Below are 26,649 nucleotides of genomic sequence, written 5' to 3'. Positions count from 1 at the left end.
CCTCCACATCACTGATGTTAACCTGCAAACAACTGATCGGCTCTTGTAACATAGCTTTTACCATAGAGGTGTTCTCAAATTATATGTAGGAATTCATGACAAGCAGTGCCTGATAAAACCCCTATCCTGGCAAGAAAGGGATTTGTATTGTTTGCTTGATTAAGGGCATGAATTTAAAGCAAGTCCCCCAAGGCACTCTCTTTTCAGCTCTAGTGTTACTGTCCAGAATAACTAAACAGGCCACAGGCGGCAGGGGAGAGGACTCTTTAACCTTGAAGATATCATGTAAAGAATGCTCTCCGCTTCTCTCTACCTCGCACTCAAGCCTACTTTCGGTCTTTAAGAGTAGACAGTCCACTTTCCTATCTCAGCTTTCAGGAGTCGCTGCTGAGGTTGTAATGCAAGAGCAAAGAGGGACTCCTGCCCCTTCTTCATTACAGGCTCAGCCTCAAAATCCCTTTATTTCAGAACTTGGCAGTATAAATATATATATATCTCTGCATATCTTATGCTTCGCCTGCAGGCACCCCGCAGATGTGTCTTTTAAGAGTAGCTCAGTGACTTGAGGTAAAAACGTACCGGAGACCATCAAAGGGATGCAGGCTGCATCCCAGTTTGCAACGCCCTAATCAACGGGGATGTCCTACTTCTTTAAAACCAGTTCAAGTTTAGTGGTAGAGAAATTCCCCTTCTCCCTCCTTCAAATCTATCTCTATAGTCTATAGCATTCAAATTAGGAAGCAAACAAAGTCATCGTGGGGTGAGGATGCAGTCGGCACCGCTCAGAATCCTCTCATCACTGACACCCCACATGGAAAAAACCTATATAAACATATATGTTTCAATATATGTTTTGATATAGGTTTTTAATGTATGTGAAATATATCAAATTGACCGTTTTCCTATATTATATGTACATATATGTACATATACTGTATGCACACACACACACACACACACACACACACACACACACACACACACACACACACACACACACACACACACACACACACACACACATATATATACACACACAAATATGAACACATATGCACACATATATTTACACAAAAACCTGCTAGGCAACATAAAAGTCCAAAATATAAAAATGTACATTATGTATTTACAAGAACAATCAAATAGTACAAGAATAAAAATGAGACAAAAAACTGAACAGAAAAAAAAAAAAAAATTATCTTTATTATTCTTTGAAGGTCTGTCTTGACGCGCCTCATCCTCCTCCTCCTCCTCTTCCTCTTCCTTCCTGCACTGTCCAATGACGTTTGATAGGAAGTCCGAGATTTTTATTTTTTAATTTATTTTTTTGGTGCACAAATATTTAGCGGATGAGCTTTTCTTTCACACGGATCTGGTGTTTTGGAAGAGTGAAACTGATGTTTTGAAACCATGTCCCAGAGTGGATGTATTTAAAAACGGTACCTTTGTGTTTTGTCTGTATGGCGAAATCCGTACACTTTCGGAAAATATAACGTCATCAGCCCACGTCTCGCCCCTAGTCAAACATCACTACATCACGTAACAGCAACAAAGACATGAACAAACACTGAACGATTGTATTTTTTTTTTTACATTAACGCGGATTAATAAATGTATTGTTCAATGTTCGTTTATCAGGTTTATCAGCAAATCCATGTCTTCTTCTTCGTTTTAAGTGTATCTCTGTGGCAGAATTACAGCGCCACATGCTGGTCTGGCATGTATATTATATCGGTTTAGTGTGGACGCGGATATTTCTTGAGACGAGGGAAAACAATATCGGGGGTCCGTCTCCATGTGGAAGGGGCCGAAGAAGTAACGGGTCCTTACGGTTATGGATAGAATGTATGTAGAAAATATGAGCTAGGCATCATGTATGACAGTCAAAAATTGAGATATGAGCTACAAAATGAGCAGATCCTGCCATTAGCTATATAGCCTAGAAGACATATCTTGTATGTGTAGGGCTTATATGTGGATATGAAGAAGCAATACAGGAGACCTATATTTCCTGTATATGCAGATATATGCACCTAAATTTTGCCTATATGTGTCATATATATATATATACACATATATGCAGCATATATGTAGCATATATGTGCATATACACTGCATATAGGTTTCATATATATGCATATATCCACATATAGGTTCTTTCCATGTGGGACTGGCCTTCATTAACAGCATCCTTATTTGGCTCACACATCCAGCAGATTCTAGAGTCTGTGATACCAGTGGGCTGCACAAGGAGGATGAGAGCAAACGAAAGACAGTAATAGAGACAGAGGAGGCGGTGTGTTCACAAGAACCTGCAGTCCAGCAAGAACAGCAATGGCGATGTGAGGGATGAGGAAAGAAAGATTACCCAAGAGGCCCTCGGGTTAACACAGAGCCTGGGTCAGGGCCACAAAAGGGAACTCACAGGTGATAGAAATGGCAGCCACTCGAACGCTGAGACAGCCAGAGTTTCAGAGCCGCTGACTTTAACAGAAGTGAAAGATTGGCTGCCGTGAAAGTCTGTGGTGCTTATTCTGCGCAACCAGGTTCCCAGGTCACCCAAGCTAGCATAAAAGCACAAAGACAGGCTTAGGAGCAATTGTCCCTTTTCAGATGTCTTTAAACAGTGCTTCACTTCTGACGGATCACATTTTTCCCCTTTCTTTTGCAATTCCGAAAAAAGGACATCTGAGCCAAGCGCAGCATTGGGAGCTTCAAGCATGGAATCGCTCCAGATTGTCTTTTCAGTTTGCAGCTGGATAGGATTAGGGATCATATCCGCCTGGGGTGAACTTTCTGATCCACATGCAAGCCTAACAAGAAAACAATCCAGCTGAGGAACTTTAGGGGAAAAGCAGCGAGAGCCCACGCAAAGAAAGAGGTAGAGAGTTATAAATAGGAGCCATGTGTCAGGCCTTGCATTTGCAGACTGATTTGAGAGTGACTTAATATTTCATTACCTGCCACACAAACAGCCATGGTCACATAACGCCAAGCTGAGAAGTCTTCCTATGGAATCTACCCACAGCTTCTGCTTGCTGATGTGTGGAGTGCCGAGAACAACTGCTCAAATGAACTACTTCCTAAGGAACATGGGATGAACGTGGATGAGAGAGCAGACATCCTGATTCTTTAACTCATGGAATTGATTAGGGTCAGTGTAACCCTAAAATTTCAGTAAACCACAAATTCCAACAAGAAATAAGAAAAGTACAATATACAGCCAGACATTATCACAAATTAAGCTTAGTAAAGTAGCACCTGTTTCAGTTACTGGAGCTGGATGAGCATCTGATATACAGTGTTGCCAGCATTTGACATTTGTGAATATTAGGAAACATCTGAATTGCCTTTACTGACCAAACAGAAAGTACCCCCCCCCACAAAAAAGTGGCATAAATGTAAGAATATAACATTTTTACTGATTTCATCATACATGTTCTCAAATATAGATCTACAATAATTAGACACTATGTTTTGTCTTGGATTCAGTTAGACAACTGACTACTATAATGCAACACAGTTGTAAGCAGTATTATTCCAATACATTTTGTCAACTGACACTGAGGAATCAATCGAAATTGTATCCAAATTGCAATACAGTTGGGCTGGGGGTTCTATAATTGTGAAAATGTCAATAAAAAGATAGAATATCAAAACTGCTGGATGTTATTGATGTTCATATTGGTCGTCTTCTCTCTGTCTATCCCTCTCTGTCTTTGTTGTTATTTTTTTATTTTTTTTGAAAGCAGTCTTTAGCTATTGTATCTTGCTCAATTTGACCAGCCTATTTGACACCTTAGTTAAAGATCAATGGTAAATGATGATACCCCATACACTTGGATAACATTGCTCCGTCAAACCTTACTTTGAGTCAAGTAACAGAGAACAGAGGGGGCACTGCATCTTAAAGCTAGTCTATAGAACATGTTGGGCATCTTAAGCATAATAGGAAATATATCAAAATTTGAATTACAGCAAATTTCTTTAAACCAGAGTAGCATTGGCTGGACTCTATTCTGGTTCTATTTGTAGCTAGCTGATGGAAGACTGCATTCCATAGATAGATAATTTTATCATATGAAATCTTCACATATTTTTCCTACTTCTGGCCTGCATATGTACAATCTTATCAGGTGTTTGTGCAGACACAGATAATGTGCTAATCTTGTCCATTTCAGCATTTCATCACTTTAGAAATCTAGTAGATTTATGTGGTTAAGCTACACCAAATGTTAACTTCCTCCCTAATGATGCCATCTTTCCTGCAGGGCAATGGTTTGGAAGCTATCAGTGTGCCTGGGATTGGGAGAATCAGCTCTTAATCCAGGGATCTTCATTAATCTTGACTGGGTCTGGAGACGTATGTGAGTTCTCTGAACAGGCTACTGAAAGCTTGCCAAAATCATGCTCCATAATAAACCTGGGATGGCAGCTATTTAAAAGCCTGTGCTAGTTCTGCACACTCCGTTCAAATGTGACTTTTGTCATCGTTTGTTTCTTTCCTATGCCTCTTAAATACATATTCCACAAAGCCAGAGCAAGGAACAATTGAGGGGTCCTGGTGCACCAGAGTAGATAATGGTAACGGTTTTCCATTATTCCCTAAGAAAGGCTGAAGCCCCCTGAGTGTTAAATGTATTTGAAGACATCACTCTGACCTTCAGAAGCACAACAAAGCTGAAACATAGACCTAAGTTGGCAAAGAAAAAGAGTACAGGCTGAGAATACATCAGAAAAAGTACAGGCACTACAGCACAGAGATCCCCAGGTCTCTAATAACTGATATTATGAAGCTTGAGATTTGAAAAGGAATAAAACGTATAAAAGTCAATTTTATGTTTTTAAATAGACCAAGAACAGTAAAATGTGTTTTGAAGAAGACCTTTTTTCCTACACTGGGTGTCCCAAGCATAAAAGCAGTTTTGAAATTCAGAATTTATCCCTAAATTGTACAAAGTACAAAGAGTGCTTTTATTTCATCTGAACAACAACAGGATAACAAGAATTTACTTAATATGAAATGTTGTGCCAAGAACCATCACCCCATTTTAATCTGAAAAAGTTTACATATAATAAACATTTTATTCAAAATCAAAAAAAAAAAAAAAAAAAAGAGCGGAGTAAATGAAGATTGCGTGAGTATATAAAATTCAAAGAGAATTTTAATTTTCTACCTCAAAATTGGTTTTGTCCTTCAAATCCATAACATTTTTATAGATTGTACAACTTGTACAGTCACCTCAGGAGCATTGTGCTCACATATGAAAATGATTTTGTCCTGGAAGCTCATTTTGAAATGGTTAAACTGATTGATTAGTTGAGCAGTCCCTGGTCTCTCTTTCTGTTCACGCTTTCTGAACTATTCGGTGAATCTTTGAAAGAACAGTGCATCCTGTTTCCCCCTACCCTACTGCTGGTTTGTCACAATCACAAAGCCCTTTTTTTTTCTTCCACAGCTGTGACGCATGAGGGATAAACAGTCCATAATAACAAGTCATTTTCATTTATGTGATTGTGCACACCAGGAGCGTGTCATAAGGTTTGCCATAAACCATCTGCAGCTTTGCTCTGCAGATAAATGTTTTCAAAGCATAAATGAGATTTTATGAGGCTGTGGGAATGTTTACTCTTATACTTATCATCATTCTGATATCATCTTCAATAACAACAAGGGCAAGATCTGTCATCTGTTGATTTCTGCCTCAAAGTGATTTAGGAGAAAGGAATTTCTTGAAACATGGTCCCACGAAAACAACAGGTAGATAAGAGCAGCGCTCCATCTAATAAGAACTCAGCGCCAGACTGGCGCTACCATTGCAACGCTGACAAAACATCCCCTTGGTTTTGAAAATGGTCAAAGTGCTACTTCAGCTGGATGGATAGTGTAAATAGCACCTCAAACAACTAGAGACTTGAAAGCCGCTGTTTTATCAAACAACACCTGCGAGCACCAGTGATACCAGGATAAATAAGACACAACTACTATACTCCTCAGCTTCCCTTTGATATTGCCATTAAAAATTCATTGTGTTTTATTTGCCTTCAAGTGAGTGAAGTGTTTGTTGCCCCTGTCTTCCCAATGCTATCTCTTAGGATCTCTCCAGAGCTCGATTCTGGGAACACATAGCGGTGATGGGTCTTGTAATGTTCTTTGAGGAATAAAGCCTTAATTAAACCTGATTTCATAACACTGTCCACCACCGCCTCACTCCACAGGATGATGTCATTGTTCTCATGTAATGGCCAGGCCTGTGAGATCATGTCGCTTTGGCAAGGGCAGTTGTTCAGGACAAAGGACAGCGGCAACACAAACAACACAAAAATCTACTGGTGGAAGGACAGGGCATGGAGTTAGTGTCCTTTACTGACAAAAGCACATTCCATAACATCTGATTGTCTTGCTGCCGCTTTGGACCTTGAAACCGCTATGGAACCGCTGCAACTTCACTGATGAACCACCATACTCTGATGACCATGGACAATGACTGTCTCTAAGGGACCTTTCCAGCATACTGATCAGCATACAGAACATCTGCATATATATGCCAGTATATTGCTTTTTTTGTGCTGTCTTTTCTTTAAACATGAGTCAAATAAAAAGAAAAACTAGAAATTTACAGTATTTTCTTAAGAGAAATTGTGTGGTACTGTACGTGCCCATGCACACACTCTGAGTCATCTGAGTGGTTTTTTGCAGGTTGCTAGGGTGTTGTAGGTGGATGTGATTCAAAGGGCTCATCCCCATGTCTAAATGATATGGACTGAGTTCTTCTTTCAGTGTAAGTCTATGGGATTTATTTATTTCTTTTTACAGTATTATCATTTGAAGCCCAATCACAAGAAGGGCTTAAGGATCCCGAGCAGGCCGCAAGGGGGAGGTAGGATTTCAGCCAAAAAAAGAAAAAGAAAAAAGTAGCATGATATTATTATAAAACATTTTTCATTATGTTTTCTTAAAACAAGACAGAAATCATGGAATTAAAAGTCATTATTTTATTGTATTGAAAAGCTCAGTTTTCAAAAGTAAGACATGATTTAAAAAGCGGAAATCAGAATTTTGTGTTCTTTTTTTGTAAGAAAAAATACAGAAACACTTTATTTCTATAGTCCACTTCTATAAGTAACTTGTCAAGTCCATGTCAACTAGCTGTCATTAGAGTATTAGTAGACTGTCTGCATGATATCTGCTAACACTTTATTTTGATGCTCCTCAACACATTTTACTGTGTGACTGCAAATACATAACCATAACCCTAACATAACAGCCCTTTAACACTCTAATATGAGTTAGGTGGCAAGTTTTAAATTTATTTATAGGCAGTAGAAAGTCTGTTGAGGACCATCAAAATAAAGTGTTACCAATTATGCAAATAATTTTGAATTTAGTTTAAAAATATTTCATCTAAATACTGTACATCTAAAATTAATAGTGAAATATTTAACACATGTATATATATCCAAATTGTACATTTACTGTATATAACTGAACATGTACAGCTCCCTATATACTTGAGAAGGGGGTCCCTTGCAGTGGCATCATAATATTTGGGGGTCCTTGGTATAAAACAACAACAACAACAAAAAATAATTATAAAAAATAATAACAAAAACACCCATCAACTGGTATGAGGTGATATCCATGTCTATGTCAGAAATTATTCAGGACAAGTTAAGTGTGGAAGTTTTGGGCTGAATACCACGTATGAGGAATAATAACAGCAATAGTGATGCTTGCCCTATAGCAATCATCTAATAATTGGTAGATCGATTACTAGTAGTACTATAATAAGCAGTTTCATATTGTGCTTTGAGTCCTCATATAGAGCTACCAGAGATTTGTATTTATTTATTTTGTATTCTATGTCTATGTATCCTCTTTTAAATGATCTTTTAGCACATTATTTGTACCCTTGACCGTTCTCTGTTGAAGATATCATTCCACTTAAAGCATACAAATGAATTGCCAATCGTCCTGGGCCCTTGATCCATCCTGGTTTCCTTCAGCTGAATGTCAAATGCAATTGTCTGCAAAGCCTGCTTTCAAATCTCTTCAAGCACATCCATGGAGGGAAGGTCATTCCTGTCATCTCCTAATGGCCATGATTTCATCAGCACATGTAAGATTAAATGAAGCCTCCATACACAGGTAAGCAAGTGTGATGTGATTATAGTGGCCAAATGCTAAACACATAATACCACTGAAAGGTACACTCACTTTAGAATATTTACTTTACTTGTAGTGGACACGAAAAGGTATATTTATCGCTGCCAATGATAGTCAATTAGAAATTCGAAGACAATGTCTGCAGACCTCCAAGGAGGTCTATCTGGAGATACATTTTCAGTACTGTGGTAAATGAAAGTATGCTATCTGTTATTAGTGGTGCTTAGCACAAGCATCATTAATGTTCATTAATAAAACAAACATAATCCACTGTGTCTTTTGCAGCTTAGATGTCGGAGTAAATGACAACTGCTATTTTCATTATTACATTCAACAACAGGACACCTCAAGTCACGGGTCTAAGGTAAGCTAGTCCAGTCTGTGCTGAAATGCTACTGTCAATCAAACTATTGTGGGAGTGGCCTGTTTTTATGATGTCACACAGACAGGCATCTGAGATCAGCACAATTTAAGAAAGGGGTAAAGATTTTAGTAGATTATTATTTTTTTTTAAACACTGTGTGGATTTTTATCATTATAGGGTGGTTATGTACACACACCACCAACACACATTACAGTTCAAACTAATAAAAGTGCATGTACAGTAGCATCTGATGACCACTTTAAGCTCTTTTGTCACGACTAGTGCTTCATGGGATTCATACCTGAGCGTTTCGTATTACAAATGCAATGATGTGAAACACCGAAGATGCCAGCTAGATCGGAAAATCCATTTATATTGAGCTTTAAATTTAGGTATGGGGTTGGATTAAGGGATCTAAAATACCCGCATTAATATGTGCTTGTAAGTACTAATAAACAGTCAGTGTGCTAGTAATCCTTATGAAAATAAAAAGCAACTAGTTAATAGTGAGAATTCGTCCATAAAATAAAGTGTTATAAAAAGTTTTTTTGCAAAAACAAAACAACAAAAAGGCAATTGACTAGATGGTTGACTCTTAAGTCTTGGGCCACTAGAAAATTATGTGGCAACCATCCCATAAAAACTCTAGAAACAACCAAGGAAACCCTATATACTTCATTATAATGCCTTGACAATCACCACCATTGCTCTAGTGAGTACACTGAAAAGCACCACTCATGTTTGCATTTAGAAAATGTAAAAATCTGTACTTCTAAGAAGATAGAAGAAATAGCAGAAACTTTTTGAATGTATGCATGTATGTGTGAATATTTTTGATAAGCAGTTTATTCATTCTCTGTCCATTTTCTGAGTCTCTCTTCCTTCCTAATACCTGAACAGTTAATTCATGGTGGGACAGCAACTGTCCACTTGCCCTGAAGACATCCTCCCTCTCATTTGACAGATCTCCTCCGGCTCCAGCAATGCTGGACACCACGATTCTGACGAGAGGTCCAGGCATATGTAGCTTTTTTGGCTTCAGATTGCGAGGGTGAGAATGACCTGACAAAACACCTCCGGTGGACCGATGCTCTGGCTAATGAGAACAGCACTGGGCCAAGATACCATAGACGGTCAAGGGCATCTGTGAGAGAAAGTCATACATGACTTCACGATTTCATGTTGAAATAAAAGTGAGACACAGTTAGAAAAGAAAGAGGCAGAACAAGTTGTGTCTTTCATCTTTCAGCCAGTCATTATATATGCTCTTTGCAGCTGAGTGTTTGATTACTGTACAAGCTGTGCTGTCCTGCTGACTGACAGTCATGAAAAACCTTGCCACTCATGAGAGATTAAGAGTTTGTCAAACTGTCCTAAAAATCAACCCTCCTTAAGTGCTACTGGCAGAGCATGGCACAGCTAACACCGCAGGTTTGAGTTCCAGATAAAACTTAAATAAACAGCAAAGCTATACCTCACAAAGTGGCCAAGGCTGGACATGCTCAGATTCACCCCTGCTGGTAGATACTGTACACCATCTATACCATCTGGTTCCAGTAAGCAAATTTTGTCGCAATCCAGGATTGTTCTGGATCAGCAGCATTCATTAAGGTTTTTTATTTATTTTATTTTTTTAATGTGCGCACATTTGGAGAACTCTTGATATCTTCACACATTTTCTTTGTGTTTCTTTAGACAGAATACATTTTGTTCCTGGTTGATGTGATTTCCTGATTTACACGATCTGATAAGCATTAGTGGCTTTCAGCTGTATGTTATGACTCAGAGGAAGATCATTTGCTGCTCATTATTCCTAAACCATCTTCTGATGAAGAACTTCCACCACACTTCCATGTTGTATGTAACAAACCCAAAGAAACATTTCTACACGTGAAACATGAAGCTAACAAACACATAGTTATGATAGTATATGATTTATATGTGGTTTTCATAACAATAAAAGGTATAAAATAATATAAAATTTTATTACCAAACCCACATTAAAGTACATTGCTGTCGCAAGTTATTGCAAACACTCGATAGTGGTTTAAAGTAAGTTATTAATAAATATTTGTGAGTAAAAGACTTGACATATGTTTTTGGTTGTGCAGTGTGGATGGAGATTTTTCTTTGAACTTTTTTGTTTGTTGTTAGGATTATATATATATATATATATATATATATATATATATATATATATATATATATATATATATATATAATTCAGAATGTATGTATACAGTGCAACAGCAAAAACTCTGAGAACCCAACAGACCACAATACCAGTTGTCTTAACCTGACTGTATTTAAATATTGAAAAAATTCTGAATTTTTTTTCTAGACATGTGACCATACTGAAATGTGCTCATGCAAAAAGTTATCAAAGAGCGCACATACACAGATGTTTGTTTGCACATTAATAATAATGGACTTACACGTCTAATAATATATGACTTCTATGTGTCACTATAATCATCTTTACCTCCATTCCAATCGTCATCCATCTAAACTTCACTGGTGAGATGCTGCTGTACTCTACAGAACATGGCTTTACACTGATTAGACTACAGTATACTGTATATCCAGAGGCAGATCGAACAGTCTAGAACAGAGACAGCTGTGGTTGAATGTAATACTAAAAAATCCCTCCCTTTAGCACTTTGGTGGTGCATCGCCCTATTGAAGAAACCACCCATGGTTTTCATTTTAAAACAATGTGTTAAAAAGAAAACGCACTAGTACAGACAAAGCCTCAGTTGATGTGTTGCTTGGTGAGACGCAAAGCTTTAGATTCTTTTGGAACAATTTTTGTCAGTGGAAAGCAAAAAATTGCATAAACTAACCAGTGAAGTTTACTTGATTCGAACTTCTTATTTATAGGAGTTAATGTTGCGATTTTCAATACAACTGCACTCATGCTAATATTGCTTTATTAATTTCACAGTTCTGTTTGCTGCCACTATTAGCATTCTCTACCACTGAAGCAAATTTGAATAACATAAAACCAAGCTATATTGTAGCTCTTTTTCAGAAAAAGTATAACAGCAGACTGCAGAGCGATGTGGCCAAATAACCATCTGCTAGCCGGGTGTGTAAGAAACTGGTGGGTGCCATAAAAAAGGGGGTAGGCACATGTAAAATCTTGGCAGAAGAGATGCACACCATTAGCCTAATGACAGAATGAAAGATGGGCAACTTTGTGCAGACGGAGAGATGAGATTAAAGGGCCTAGGAATGCAAATTTGTTCTTTAACAAACATCAAGAAAAGTAAGCTCACGAAGAGAACAAAAATGTCCATCGGTCTCACTGTTCTCTCATGCTGCTAGGAGGAAGACACAGTCAGCTTTAATTCAGCTGTGGCCATCAGAAAAGAAGCGCTGCACCCACAGTCTTTTCATGTTGCTTCTTTGCCTTTGAACTGCTCGTCTAAATGTACCTGCGACTTCAAGCCTTGAATGGCATAATTGGAAAACAGAAGTAATTAGGGAGCTACCACCGTCCCCTCCCCTTTCACCTCTTGTCAACCATACTTCAAAGTAGCACATCTGTCTTAGTCTTGGGCAAGAAATGTATTGAACATTCAAAGCCCTGCCTGGAGGATTAGCATGCTCAAATATTGTTTAGCTAGTGTCACTAATTAATTTAACAGAGCGGCTTGCAATTCACTTTAACATGCAGCGTTTTCTGGAAAATAGTTGCAACATGAAATGTAAGTTATCGACTTATCTTGCAGGAAATGCTGACTGTGTTGACAGAATAACATTTTAACATAAAAATAAATAGAAAAAATAGAGCTTTAATAAATTTTAGTTAAACAGAAATAAAAACAAAAAACAATAAAATGTTCAATCAGGCTAATTGAATAAACAAATTTCAAATGGACTTTGACAAATGTCCAATGGAGGCTATTTGCTCTGTTTAATCACAAGTGGTATATGGCCTAGACGTGTCAGGCAAAACCTTTTTGTGAAACAGCAAATGCACATTTCATAAAACTTCAATCTCAGGGATCCTGTGCTTAATGTGCTTAGAGAAGGACAAAGGAAAACAAGGCACTGCAGTTTGATATCAATTTGGTTGTATTGATCCCAACAGAGAATGGCAATTTTATAAGCATTGGTAAGACAACTTGTTTCAGATCCCTATCAAGGGAACGGATTCCACTCCGTGATTTAGGTACATGTGTAATTTCAAGATGAAAGAGAATTGCAGAACCTTTCTGAGGCAGTCCAGCTGTTAACAATGCCCTGGCACACAACGAGAAATCAAAATCTCAGTTAAATTCTCTCAAACATCACAGACAATTTCCTCATTTTTGAAGGGTAAATATCTTTTTTTTTATCTAATCTGTACAAGCATAAAAAAAGAAAAAAAAAAGATTCCAGAGATTGGTTAAGAACCCACAGTCAAAAGCACTGCACAAAAACTACTATGAGCTACAGAAGTGAAATCATGTCCCAAACACAATTCAGCACGCTGGGAGATAAATTCATGCGTCTTGGCAGATACATCTGCTTTGATTAGCACCAAACAAAGCGAAATGTTCAAAAGTTGAATTTTCTACCAAAGTTCCACGGCAAAACTTAGACTTGCTTAAGACCCGATTTGGCAGCAAACAAATGAAGGATTACATTCACTGTGGCAAAACAAACACAGACTTCTGACTGGACAAAACACGAAAAGATAAAATCTTCTCTCTGAGACAAAATAGATCATATGTAAATATTTGCAATCACAAAAGATGTGGTCTATTAAGTGCAATATGTTAAAATCTCAAATGTTGTGTTGTGTTCTGCGAATATAAAGACATCCTGCTCTCCTTGAAATAATGTATGCTGTCTGAGAAGATTCATATCTCATTACAGTGAGGAGTGACAGAATGCCGAATGTACTTGGGTACTGAATTAATGTAAACAAAACATGCTTAAATGTGCTGTTTGCTTTGGTGTCGCAGTTGGCATATTGTGCATACTGTCTTCACAGTACACATCACAGCTGATTCCCTATGGCAAATAAGGCCCTTATTTCAAGCTCCAGCAATCGCTGTACTTTGTTGTACTCAACATACTTCAGTGACTCAGAAATCTGTGTAAGTCTATAGGCAGTAGAGATAAATTGTCATTTTGAGTCTATTTATTCTATTATTTTAGTGAACCCTGCATTTCTGCCAGAACATTTTGCAGTGGATGGCCATTTCATTGTGCTTGTGTGCAGACAGTTTTGACAGTGCTGTCTTTGGTGTACAAGCAGTTCTGTATCACCATTACGACAATGGATCAAACATATATTCTTCTGTACTTCGACAGCGTTTGATAGGAGCAAAATTTGTTATTATTAAATAATAAAAATGAAAGACTAAATAAGATGCAAGAAAATATTGAACAGTCGCAAATGACTGTCGGTCTCTTTCCCTGTCGATCCATTTCAGTCATGGGGATCTCACAAAACCTGTCAATAAATGTTCAGGTTTCACTACAAAATCAATGTTTGTATGTATGTATGCATATATATCTACTGAAAAAAAAAATATTAATACAAAATAAATAACTGCAATATTATCAAAACATGGTCCCAAAAATCAGTGATGGGCAGTAGTGTCGCTACAGGTGACTACATTTCTCAGTGGCATGGTGTTTGCTGAATCAAATAGTTTTTCAGTAGCAAAGCTCTGTTTTTGATCAAGTAGTGCGGTAGCATCAACAAAAGCTACATTTTTCAAAGCATTGTGAGAGATGGCCCTCACCAAAGCCACTAGAAGGCTGCAGTCATTAGCCGAAAAAGCGCAACGGCTAAAGCTAATGCTTCCGGTCTGGCAGTATGTGGGAAAGAAAACCAGAGGCATTTATTTATTTATTTATTACACTAACTTATACTTTTTGATTGAATGTTTTATTTTTCACAAAACTGTTTTATGAGATAAGTCACTGAAGTCACTTTTACCATATATAAATGTATCTGTATAGCCTACAATAAAGCCACAATACCAACTACCAATATGATGTTTCCGGCCAAAAGCAAACATGTATTTTGCCTAAACACCATGTCACAATATGAGGTAAATCCGGCCCTGTACATGATACTGGTTTATGCTGAATAAACAATTAAACTGAACTATTATGCCTGTATATCTGTTTTACTGACAGATGTTAATCACTGAGAGAGCACTGACTTGGTATGTGATGGTTCAATATGAAAATGAAATAAAAAAAATACAAAGATAGCTTAGATGTACAGTAGTATACTTCTTTTGCTATGTTGCTGTAACTTATCTTGGTACATTTCCCACAGCTGTAGCCTTAGTGTAGTGAAGCTTCATTTAATGATGAGTAACTGTTAGCTTAGCTCGCTACATTTTACAAGTAGCTTGCCCAACACTGCCAAAAATATACTCTCTATATTACATAATAATAATCTTTTTATGTAAAATTATTTTCTTTCTTTGTACAAAATACACAAACCTCATCAAAATTCCATCAGAGTGTATAACTCCAACATCACTGAAAAAAAGAGAGAGAAAGACAACTGTACAGCCAAAAATGTCATCTCAGAGTACAATCAACTAGAACTATTTGAGAAGCAGTTTCATTGCTTTACTCAGTCATTCATAAACATTGGTTTGCTACATTGTCACACTGTAAACAGCAATTACCTAAATTATTGATTGATAACCTGACAACACATCAGTTGAACAAGAAACCAGTTTATTACTGTAAGAAGCAAGACACATCCATTTTCTCAGCATATGAAATTGACAATAACTAAGATAAATGATAATAATAATATTAATAATATTAATTAATAAAACTAAAAGCCACTTTCTCTTCCCTGTTGACTGGCCGAGTGAATTTACAGTAAACTGATGCTCTTTGGGCTGACATTTGATCAAACAAACAGTCAGATCTTTGGCAGAAAGACATGGCTAGGGCCTGTAGAAAGATGGAAAGAACAGATGATTTTGTGTTGAAAGTTTGTTTGTGTTTCAAGCCTGCTGTGTGAATGTGGGCTGTTCTGTTCTTAATGAAGGTTTACAGGGAGAGACGTGTGACGCTGCTTCAGCCTTGAAGGCACATCACTTCCCTTAAATAGATTCACCTTAAAAGACATCTACTCCCATGTGACAACATTAAATTAATATGCGCTGATTTTATATAGAGCAACCAGCACGAAAAGCAAGGCGATAAATGAAATCTTGAAACATGTTTCATGGAGTTTAAAGAAATCAATTACACTGATTTGATATTCATAAAGCTTTAGATGTCACTCGGAATCTTTATTACACATATTTCCAATCCGGTATCACATTAAAGACAAGCAAACCAAGAAATTACACTGGGAACCTATTATGCATGCTACAAGGCAAGGCAATTCTTGAGAATGATATACTGTTCCTTATTCTGTAAAAGATGGTGAAAACGCTGTGTACTTCAATTCTTCATGTAAAGGGACGAGCCAGTGAATAATTACTTGCAAGCATCACTATTACTTCTGCCCATACCTACAGTATAAGGGCCTGTAACACACCTTAGCAACCACATGGCAATGCATTTTTGTATTCTGTTGTAATTGTACCAATCTAACTGTCACGCTATCAGTCTCTGTTTCCTGGGTGTCCCCTAGTGAGCGCACTTCTCCTTAGGCACTTCACCACAGGCACTTTAATTCCGCTTGTCTGGTCATGTCGTCACAGTAATTGCACTCCAATTAAATCGCACAGGTGTTGACTATCCTTAGTCATTAGTCTCCCTATATAGAGCTGTCTTTCTCTGTCGTCTTTATGGAGTCCTTACCCTATGTGTGAGTTGTGCTTGTCTTGTGAGTCTTCTCGTTACCTTCTTGTTCATCCGCATTCTTCTCCGTTTCATCCGGTTCCCTTTTTGTTTGGTTTGTCTCTCTAGACAGTTTTATTTTGTATTTAACCTGTTTGTGCAATAAACCTCACCTGCAATTGGATCCTACCTTCTCCTTGTGTTTTTCCCATAACCCAACCGTCACAGAAGGACTCCATCATGCCTAGATCCAGCGGTGTGAGATTTCAAATCTGTTCCCCAGCCACCATGGAGGAACGGAGGGGGAGATTCCGGAACTTAACCACCCTTCATCAAAAGGGAAGCGAGGTGGGTGGCCTGGCGCAAGTGTTTTGGACTTTGGCAGTCGGGTTAGGTTACAATGATGCAGCACTAAAAGATTTGTTTAATAATTGCCTGGATGATCCTTTACCTCAATGGGAGATGAAGGGGTTAGAGATCCTGGACTTCTGGGGGTTTACCAAATACCTGCACCATCGTGCTCAGTGGGATGCAACAACCACACCTGAGTTTCCAGACAAGACTGCCACCTGCCCAGCGCCACAGCACAAGATGGCCACCAGCCTAGCACCACAGCACAGGATGGTCGCCAGCCCAGAGCCACAGCTTAAGATGGACGACTCAACGCCTGAGTCTCCAGACAAGGTGCCGTCGACTCGCCATCGTGGAGGACGGAGGAGGAGGAGACAGGCGTCGACCGTCCCTCAAGGCCTGGAGAAAGTCCCAGAGGCCGAGGCTGTTCCCGATGCGGTGCCCGATGCAGTTCCCGAGGCGGAGCCCGATGCAGTTCCCGGGGCGGAGCCCGATGCAGTTCCCGAGGCGGAGCCCGATGCAGTTCCCGAGGCGGAGCCCGATGCAGTTCCCGAGGCGGAGCCCGATGCAGTTCCCGAGGCCGAGGTGGTGCCCGACGCCGAGGTGGTGCCCGATGCCGAGGCGGTGCCCGATGCTGTTCCAGAGGCCGATGCAGAGGCGGTGCCCGATGCTGTTCCAGAGGCCGATGCAGAGGCGGTGCCCGATGCTGTTCCAGAGGCCGATGCAGAGGCGGTGCCCGATGCTGTTCCAGAGGCCGACGCGGTGCCCGAGACTGTTCCCGAGGCGGAGCCCGAGGCTGTTCCCGATGCCGAGGTGGTGCCCGATGCAGTTCCCGAGGCGGTGCCCGAGGTGGTGCCCGATGCCGTTCCCGAGGCGGAGCCCGATGCCAAGGCGGTGCCCGATGCTGTTCCAGAGGCCGATGCTGTTGCCAATGCTGTTCCCGATGCCGAGGCGGTGCCCGATGCCGAGGCGGTGCCCGATGCCGTTCCAGAGGCCGAGGCGGTGCCCGATGCCGTTCCAGAGGCCGACGCGGTGCCCGAGGCTGTTCCCGAGGCGGAGCCCGAGGCTGTTCCCGATGCCGAGGCGGTGCCCGAGGTGGTGCCCAATGCCGAGGCGGTGCCCGATGCTGTTCCAGAGGCCGATGCCGATGCTGTTCCCGATGCAGTTCCCGAGGCTGTTCCCGATGCCGAGGCGGTGCCCGAGGTGGTGCCCAATGCCGAGGCGGTGCCCGATGCAGTTCCCGAGGCGGTGCCCGAGGTGGAGCCCGATGCCGAGGCGGTGCCCGATGCCGAGGCGGTGCCCGATGCTGTTGCCGAGGCGGTGCCCGATGCCGAGGCGGTGCCCGATGCCGTTCCAGAGGCCGAGGCGGTGCCCGATGCCGAGGCGGTGCCCGATGCCGTTCCAGAGGCCGAGGCGGTGCCCGATGCCGAGGCGGTGCCCGATGCTGTTCCAGAGGCCGACGCGGTGCCCGAGGCTGTTCCCGAGGCGGAGCCCGAGGCTGTTCCCGATGCTGAGGCGGTGCCCGAGGTGGTGCCCAATGCCGAGGCGGTGCCCGATGCTGTTCCAGAGGCCGATGCTGTTCCCGATGCAGTTCCCGAGGCGGTGCCCGAGGCTGTTCCCGATGCCGAGGCGGTGCCCGAGGTGGTGCCCAATGCCGAGGCGGTGCCCGATGCAGTTCCCGAGGCGGTGCCCGATGCTGTTCCAGAGGCCGATGCAGAGGCGCTGCCCGATGCTGTTCCAGAGGCCGACGCGGTGCCCGAGGCTGTTCCCGAGGCGGAGCCCGAGGCTGTTCCCGATGCCGAGGCGGTGCCCGAGGTGGTGCCCAATGCCGAGGCGGTGCCCGATGCTGTTCCAGAGGCCGATGCTGTTCCCGATGCAGTTCCCGAGGCGGTGCCCGAGGCTGTTCCCGATGCCGAGGTGGTGCCCGATGCAGTTCCCGAGGCGGTGCCCGATGCCGAGGCGGTGCCCGATGCCGTTCCAGAGGCCGAGGCGGTGCCCGATGCCGTTCCAGAGGCCGACGCGGTGCCCGATGCTGTTCCAGAGGCCGATGCGGTGCCCGATGCCGAGGCGGAGCCCGATGCTGTTCCAGAGGCCGAGGCGGAGGCCGATGCTGTTCCCGAGGCCGATGCTTTTCCCGAGGCGGTGCCCGAGGCTGTTCCAGAGGCCGATGCCGAGGCGGTGCCCGAGGTGGTGCCCGATGCCGAGGCAGTGCCCGATGCTGTTCCAGAGGCCGACGCGGTGCCCGATGCTGTTCCAGAGGCCGACGCGGAGCCCGATGCCGAGGCGGAGCCCGATGCTGTTCCAGAGGCCGATGCGGAGGCCGATGCTGTTCCCGAGGCCGATGCTGTTCCCGAGGCCGATGCTGTGCCCGAGGCTGTTCCAGAGGCTGATGCCGAGGCGGTGCCCGATGCTGTTCCAGAGGCCGAGACCGAAGTGGTGGCCGAGGCGGTGCCCGATGCTGTTCCAGAGGCCGAGGCGGTGCCCAAGGCCGAGGCGGTGTCCGATGCTTTTCCGGAGGCCGAGGCGGGGCTCGAAGCCGAGGCGGTGTCCGTTGCGGTTCCGGAGACCGAGGCGGGGCCCGAAACCGTTCCCGATGCGGTGCCCAAGACCGCTTCGCCCTGGGGGACTCCGACGGTGACCATGAGAACGTGGTGGTCATCCGCTCCGCCCTGGGAGACTCCGACGGTGACCATGAGGACGTGGTGGTCATCCGCTCCGCCCTGGGGGACTCCGGCGGTGACCAAGAGGACGTGGTGGTCATCCGCTCCGCCCTGGGGGACTTCGGCCGCGACCACGTGGAGGTGGTGGCCTTCCGCTCCGCCCTGGGGGGGCTTCTGCTTTGACCACATGGGTGTGATGGCCCTCTGTTCCGCCCGGGTGGGCATCACCTAATGTCCTCCATTTACCAATGTTTTGTTTTCATTTGTTTTTTGTTTTTTCTATTTTCCTCCGTTGGACCTGGCCCTCCGTCCCTCCCCTCTTTCCTTCCGCCGGTCCACCACCCTCCTGGACTCCTTGTTTTGTGTTACACCTTCCTGTCTCTGCCTTTCCATCACGTCTGGTTGTTCCGTCTCTTTTCTTCCATTTTACCTGGTTGGCCTGTCTTTGTCTCTCCTTTTCACCTGGTTGTTTGTCTCTGTTTTCTGACCCTCCGTCCCTCCCCCTAGTCCGCCTCCGCTTCACCTCCCTCCTACCTCTTTTTCTGTTGGGTTTTCCGGGGTTTCAGGTGGAGCATCTGGTAGCTGCTCCGTAGGGGAGGGGGTAATGTCACGCTATCAGTCTCTGTTTCCTGGGTGTCCCCTAGTGAGCGCACTTCTCCTTAGGCACTTCACCACAGGCACTTTAATTCCGCTTGTCTGGTCATGTCGTCACAGTAATTGCACTCCAATTAAATCGCACAGGTGTTGACTATCCTTAGTCATTAGTCTCCCTATATAGAGCTGTCTTTCTCTGTCGTCTTTATGGAGTCCTTACCCTATGTGTGAGTTGTGCTTGTCTTGTGAGTCTTCTTGTTACCTTCTTGTTCATCCGCATTCTTCTCCGTTTCATCCGGTTCCCTTTTTGTTTGGTTTGTCTCTCTAGACAGTTTTATTTTGTATTTAACCTGTTTGTGCAATAAACCTCACCTGCAATTGGATCCTACCTTCTCCTTGTGTTTTTCCCATAACCCAACCGTCACACTAACATCCTTTCTGCATTTTTCATTCACTGTTTAACAAATCTCTGATTTTTAATGCACATGGGTAAAAAGAAAGCTTAGAAATGATTGTGATGGGTTTAGTACATGCTGTCATCTAAACACACTCGGCAACACAACAATTTGAAGATTTTATCCAGCACGCTTCAGATCTTTTATGGTGCTTTTGAAATGCAAAATGGAAAGTGTAGCTGTCACGTTTGGAGAGTAATGGGAAATACTTCTTCACTGGAGTGTTTTTTTTTTTTTTTTTTTTTTTTACAGTTTGTCAGTGTATTCAGGAACAGAAAAAAAAAAAAAATCTATTGTTTTAACATTAAAGAAGGCAAATTTGTGTTACATTTTTCCATATGAAATGTTTTCATGGATACCTTTAAGCGTGCTGACATTTACAAAAAAAATTAATTACAGGGTGTGTGCTCTTGTATGAGGCTAATAATCATTAACCAACCAAGTCAACAGTTATCCAAAAACTCACAATAACTTTTCAGAACAGATATAAAAGTAACTCTTTTGAAGAATCTTTGAAAAAATGTAAAATGCTGTGCTGCATCAAATTGACAATCACACGCTGTATAAAAATGGTAACCTAAAAATAGATGACATCTAAACTATTTGGTTTTGTAAGTCATTGCTGAATCAACCAAAATGTATTGATTTATACCAGCAAAACCAATTTTATTAGTTAAATCAGGCAGACACATATTACCGGTCAAAGGTTTGGTATCAGTGACCAGTTTTAATGATTTTTGAATGTTTCTGAATTTGATCAAAGGCATAGTAAAACTGTACAATTTTACATAGACAGACATTACACAATATAAACATATTGTGAAATGCAATTTATTGCTGTGATTCAAAGCTGAATTTCCAGCATCATTGCTTCAGTTTTCAGTGTCATGTGATCCTTCAGAAATCACTCTGATTTGCTGCTTAAGAAACATTTCTGATTACTATCAGTGTTGTAAACATTTGTGCTGCTTCACATTTTTTTGTCTAAAACCGTGGTCCATTTTATTTTTCAGGATTATTTGATGAATGAAAAGCTAAAAGGGTGGTGTTGGTGCAGTGGATAAAACACATGCCTTTGGTTTGAGAGATCCTGGTTCGAATCCACTGTGAGACATCAATGTGTCTCTGAGCAAGACACTTAACCCCTAGTTGCTCCAGAGGCATGCGACCTCTGACACATATATAGAATCTGTAAGTCGCTTTGGATAAAAGCGTAAGATAAATGTAAAAGGCTAACACTTTTTAGTGCTTAAAACATGTAATCAAAAATGTATTAATGTTAACAAATAAATATTGTTAACCAATAGTCATACAGTAACTAGGTTAATAAGCATTATTTTAGCATATTAACACTGATGTTTGGCTTTATTCTAGTATGAAACATTCACTTTCAAAGATCTATTATAATTCAAATGTATAATAGAAAATCCCAATCTATTTGTATTTTTTTTTCTTGTCGATGCCCTGTTTTGTGTAAAATCATGATGCCAGCTAACAGTTTGTTCCATGTATAAAAATGACACTGGCATTAAAAGGTAATGATGAATCAGATGGTACAGACAGTCTTAAATAATTTTCTCAATGCTTTTTAAAGAGACTGTCAGTACTACTTGTGCCCCTTCATTTATTTGGATTGGTAAAATCCAGCTTCCTTCTCTCCCAGCCCTGTGCTTGCTCAATGCAGGGACATGTAGCCTACTGTTGCTAGAACAATGTTATCTATTATTTATTCTATCATTTTCTTAACGCAGATGCTCTTAACAATGCAGACACTTAATTAGTATGTGATCTCGCTCAACATCACATGGAGATTTGAGCCTACTTTAACATAATCCCACCCACACCTTGACAATTCCAGTTGGAATGGTTGCCTATGTGTAGAGATTTTTTTTTATGTCTTCCCCCCAATGACAGTGCAGTGAAGTAATATGAGGTCTGTTTGTCAATGAGATGACACTGCACAGGCCAGAGAAAGGTTTACAAATCCACAAGGGTGCTGAGGATCAGATCAGCATGAAAGTGTGTGAATGAGTAAAACAACTGGTGGAGAGCTTCACTGAATGTGCTAAATAAGTGAAGATATTCAGTTCTGAGGAATTGCTGGATATCATGGATGCACAAAAAAAAAAAAAAACTGTTCATCCACTGCAACATAATTCAGATGCTTATAAAACAATTAATATGATCATATTTATATACAGTACTGTGAAGTGATGCAAAATTTAGTTTTGGTTGATCTGACATCTATAGGCCTTGTCTGTTAACAAAACTCCTAGGAAATGGTTTGTATATATAAAGGTCAGTCTGATAAATCTGCTGATGTATGGATTTATTTCTAAGCTGAATGGAACTGATTTTCTTTCTTTTATTTATTTTTTTTTTCAGCTTAGGGTGGTCTTTTAAAATCATAACTATGTTATAGTTTATAGTTAATGGTACATAATTATTAAAATAAGTAAAAAAACAAACACATATGACAGTACTTCAGTGACCTATTCATAAACTCACTTGCTTTGATCCTAGATGAATGAGCTGTTTTAAATGAACTAACTGAATGAATGAATCAGTGACTCATTTAGTTGATTTGCCACATCCTACTGACATTTTACTTTCGTATATGGTGTATAATTTATTTGACAAAACTTCATATTTCTATATTCACTCTCTTTTTATATTCAAAAAGCTAATATCATAACATTATTTAAGTAATTGTAACTGCTGTGTAAATGCATTCATGGCAACTCCGAGCTGCATTAAGCAGTCTATCTAAAATATATCTAATTCTGTTCCACTTCTACAGTGCAAATATGTTTTTATGTATGCTAATTTGATATGATTGATAACAGCCCTATAATGTCTTATTATTCTAAATGCATTTATTGAACACATTTTTAGAATTTACAAGAAAGACTTGGCACATGTTTAGAAAAGTTACAAAAATTGCCCTCATAAAGTTAAAATAAATAAATACAAATTAATTAATTAAAATGCCACTGGAAATCAAATAAGGGATCAAATATTTCCCCTTACTGGAAGAGTTTATTTCTGTTGTTGTTTACAGGTTTAAGATTAATTTTCAGTTTTTACCCTGGCTTCACTGAATCATTCAACGTGTCCTCCTTTTTATTCTTATTGAAATGCTCACACAGTAGTTTCCAAAAGCTACCATCAGCTTTACCAGCTGATAATTTTGTGTATACGTATATTCACAATCTGCCTCTTTAAATATTGATATCGGTCGACCACTATTTAAAAAAAAACTAAGATGAACAGTGAGTGTACAAAGACTAATAGGTAATTACTTACTAATATTCCCAAATATTACCTAGTAATATTCCCCAAAACAAAATATTTTGTTTGTGTCCGTCCAATAATTACATGACAAATTATAATCATTTATGTTGTGTAATGATTTATGCTATCTTTCTCAAACCTATCTGTACCACACAGTGCTGGGGTTATTCTGTGTTGCCAAGGGAACTTGCTTTTGAATTCAAAGTGATTTTGACTCAGAAATACCGACAGACTGCGCTCACAAAGCACTTCTATCACTGAATGCTCATCCTCTTATTGCAACACTTTCACTTGCAAATCAGACTGGACAAGCATGGGTGCCACAAAAGAACTGTCATAATTACAAAGGGATTCAATCACAAAAACATCAAAGCAGAAATACAAAACGACTTGTCATGTACTAAGCAAGTGTAACACTAAAGCCAACCACAACAACTGAAAAAATCAAAGGCAAAAGCAAGAATTCTGATAAATATCAGCAGTTCCTCAGAGGAAAACAAAAAACATGATACAAAGAAAAAAGTTATATCAGCCCGAAACTATGAGATTCTCTGCCATTCTACCGTGACCTCTCCACCCTACCCGAACTCGAAAACTAGCTGAAAACACATCTCTTTGTGTTATGTTTCTCTGGCTTCTAAATTCAACCATATCTGTTCTGTCCTTGTATTTATTTTCCATTTTTGTTTGTGACACTGTGTGCCTTGCTTTCATTATGATTTGTGCTACTGTTAGTCATATTCTTATAGTTGATATTAAGCTGTTTAATGCCAATAAATTTGATTTGAAGTCCACAGTGAGGCTTGATGTTAATAGGCTGTGCACATGTGAAAGCAGTAGCTGAATCATTATTAGATTATGGGATAATATATGGGGTAATAGAAACTCTTCACTGCAAAATAGCCTGTTACAGTGTTTCTCCACTTGGTGTGTTACAGAATTAAGCTATAATCTATCAAAGTAGCAACTGGTCTACTAATGATGGACAAAGAAGATAATTAACACAGTTCCTAGAAATGTTCGCACAGAAATTCCAGCAGCTGTTCCACAGTCTAGTTCAGTCAGCGATGGGAAGCAACACTGAGGTAAAAGCTCATAGTACTCACATGCATGAGTGACAGAGAAACTGTTGGAGGACTCCAGGTTATCTACGTTGTAATTGAGATGGAAGGGTTTTTCTGTCGTGTTCTGGTTGGTGTTGTAGAGCTGCACAGCGAATCTGAAAGCACTGTGTTCTTGCACGGTGGAACGCATGAAGAGCCCACCTTTATGAAGACCAAAGAGCAGTAATTCAGAGATGAAGCACAGATTGCATGCATATAAAGACTGTATGAATGCAAAACATATGACTTAAATCAGCACTGGATAGCGTTCGAATCCGTTTAGAGACATTTATGGATGTGTTCCAACATTGTTTTACACGGACTCAATTCGATTTCCTTCCATACGTAGGAAGGAACTTTCTCTTAAGTTTATGAAAAGCGATTGATAGCTGACAGTGGAAACCTAAACAGTTTTGCACAATTATACTCGCAAGTGTTTTTTTTATTATTATTTATGCCAATTTTATCAATTTGCGATGATTCCTTAGATTGCATTAGTGCACTTAATACAACGGATTACACATAACCTGCACATGCATATACATCGAAATCAGACATCGGCATACAAAGCCTAGCAATAAAAGAAGTCAAGCATGTCCGGACGGACTCACCGATATTGATCTGATTGGGGAAGCCAGCGAGGGATGTGCCGAATAGCCATAATAAAAAAAGCAGCGCGCTTTGAGCCATTTTCTCTCCTGCCTCAAAAATCAAGCCTTAGAAAACGAGCAGTTTGAGGAGAATCATAAACGCACAAATCCAGCCGTGAGTGAAGCGGAGCGACTCATGGAGAGCAATTCTTCTGCATGTAAGGAGAGAGACAGACTGAGAGAGAGAGAGAGATAGAGAGAGAGAGAGAGGGACTGGTGCTGAAGATGGTCGAGGCGACTGCAGAGCATCACATTCAGAGTGAGTGCGAGCGGCTCCTCCAATTGGACCAGCAGGGCGATATTGATCAAACTTGAACTGACGTAGAAGAAAAAGGAGATTTGGTAACACTCTCTATGAAGCCTGTAGATTTCATGCATGCGTTCGTTACAGAGGTTTTCGTGATGCACCACAGTACACTTTGTTAGATTTGTTCACGAAGCCACATTTATAATACATTATAACAATTAAATATTAATGTCATAATGCTAAAGCTTTTTACTATAAACAGTTATACCTGTCCATAAAATGTTCTAGCCGCAGTTCTAGCGCTTTAATATAGATAAATATACTATTGTAAGCAAATACAATGGCATCATAGGCCTAATATTTATCTATTCACATAATAAACGTCATTCATTAGTATAGTACTTTTTTTGTCTTCTTCCATAAATAATAATATGTACAGTTAATATATCTATTATGATCTACGGTTGATATAATACTCATCATCGACTAAGTAATATAATGTATTTTAACATGATGTAGCGCATGACTGGTCTTGTGTTGTAGTGCCTTTACTGTTTAAAGATAAAGACATGAGGTAAGTAAAGAAATGCATTCCACCAGTGGTTATTCTCACTACTCATGAGAGCATGCATCTGGTTAAGAGACGTCATGAAAGAATCAAGCAGTAGGCTGCCAGTACAGGTGGAAACCCTCCGGCCTCGAGGCTACCGATATCATATCAAAGGACCTCAGCAGCACCATGTCAAGGGTTCGTGGAGTTTATTCAACGCATGCACTTATCTTAATTAAAACGCAACGTGTGATATGTGACAGGCAGCCTTTTGATGTCTTTAGGTGTGTGCATTTATTTGTTAACACTCAATCTAATTAGTTATGTCGCCAGTGGGCTCCTGTGAACACACAGACCGTTGAATATAAGACAGCGTGCAGTGCAGATGGGGTGTCACGTGGAAGGAAGACTGTATGACATTGTTTAGGAAGGCGCTGACGCGCAACA

At 40.7% G+C, this 26,649-nt stretch overlaps 1 protein-coding gene across 4 annotated transcripts in view; it reads right to left on the bottom strand.

Annotated features, from left to right (window-relative positions):
- gria3b (glutamate receptor, ionotropic, AMPA 3b) overlaps nt 1–25,624 on the bottom strand; it is a 131,798-nt gene extending 106,174 nt beyond the window's left edge. For 2 of the 4 annotated variants that reach the window (XR_003293573.1, XR_003293574.1), the window contains exons 1-2: nt 25,367–25,624; nt 24,759–24,917 (exon numbers count right to left, since the gene is read on the bottom strand). Coding sequence is in view for 2 of the 4 variants with exons in the window: in XM_026279553.1 (XP_026135338.1) it covers nt 24,759–24,917; nt 25,367–25,445 (238 nt within the window). In the remaining 2 variants the exon portion in view is untranslated. The remainder of the gene's footprint in view (nt 1–24,758; nt 24,918–25,366) is intronic. The other 2 variants (XM_026279553.1, XM_026279552.1) reach the window with 2 other exon arrangements.
- Between the last annotated feature and the right edge of the window lie 1,025 nt (nt 25,625–26,649).

This window comes from Carassius auratus, chromosome 14 (genome assembly GCF_003368295.1).
Source record: "Carassius auratus strain Wakin chromosome 14, ASM336829v1, whole genome shotgun sequence".
In the NCBI taxonomy this organism is placed as follows: domain Eukaryota; kingdom Metazoa; phylum Chordata; class Actinopteri; order Cypriniformes; family Cyprinidae; genus Carassius; species Carassius auratus.
Note: the sequence above shows the minus strand (reverse complement) of the source record. Positions and strands in the feature narration are given on the sequence as shown.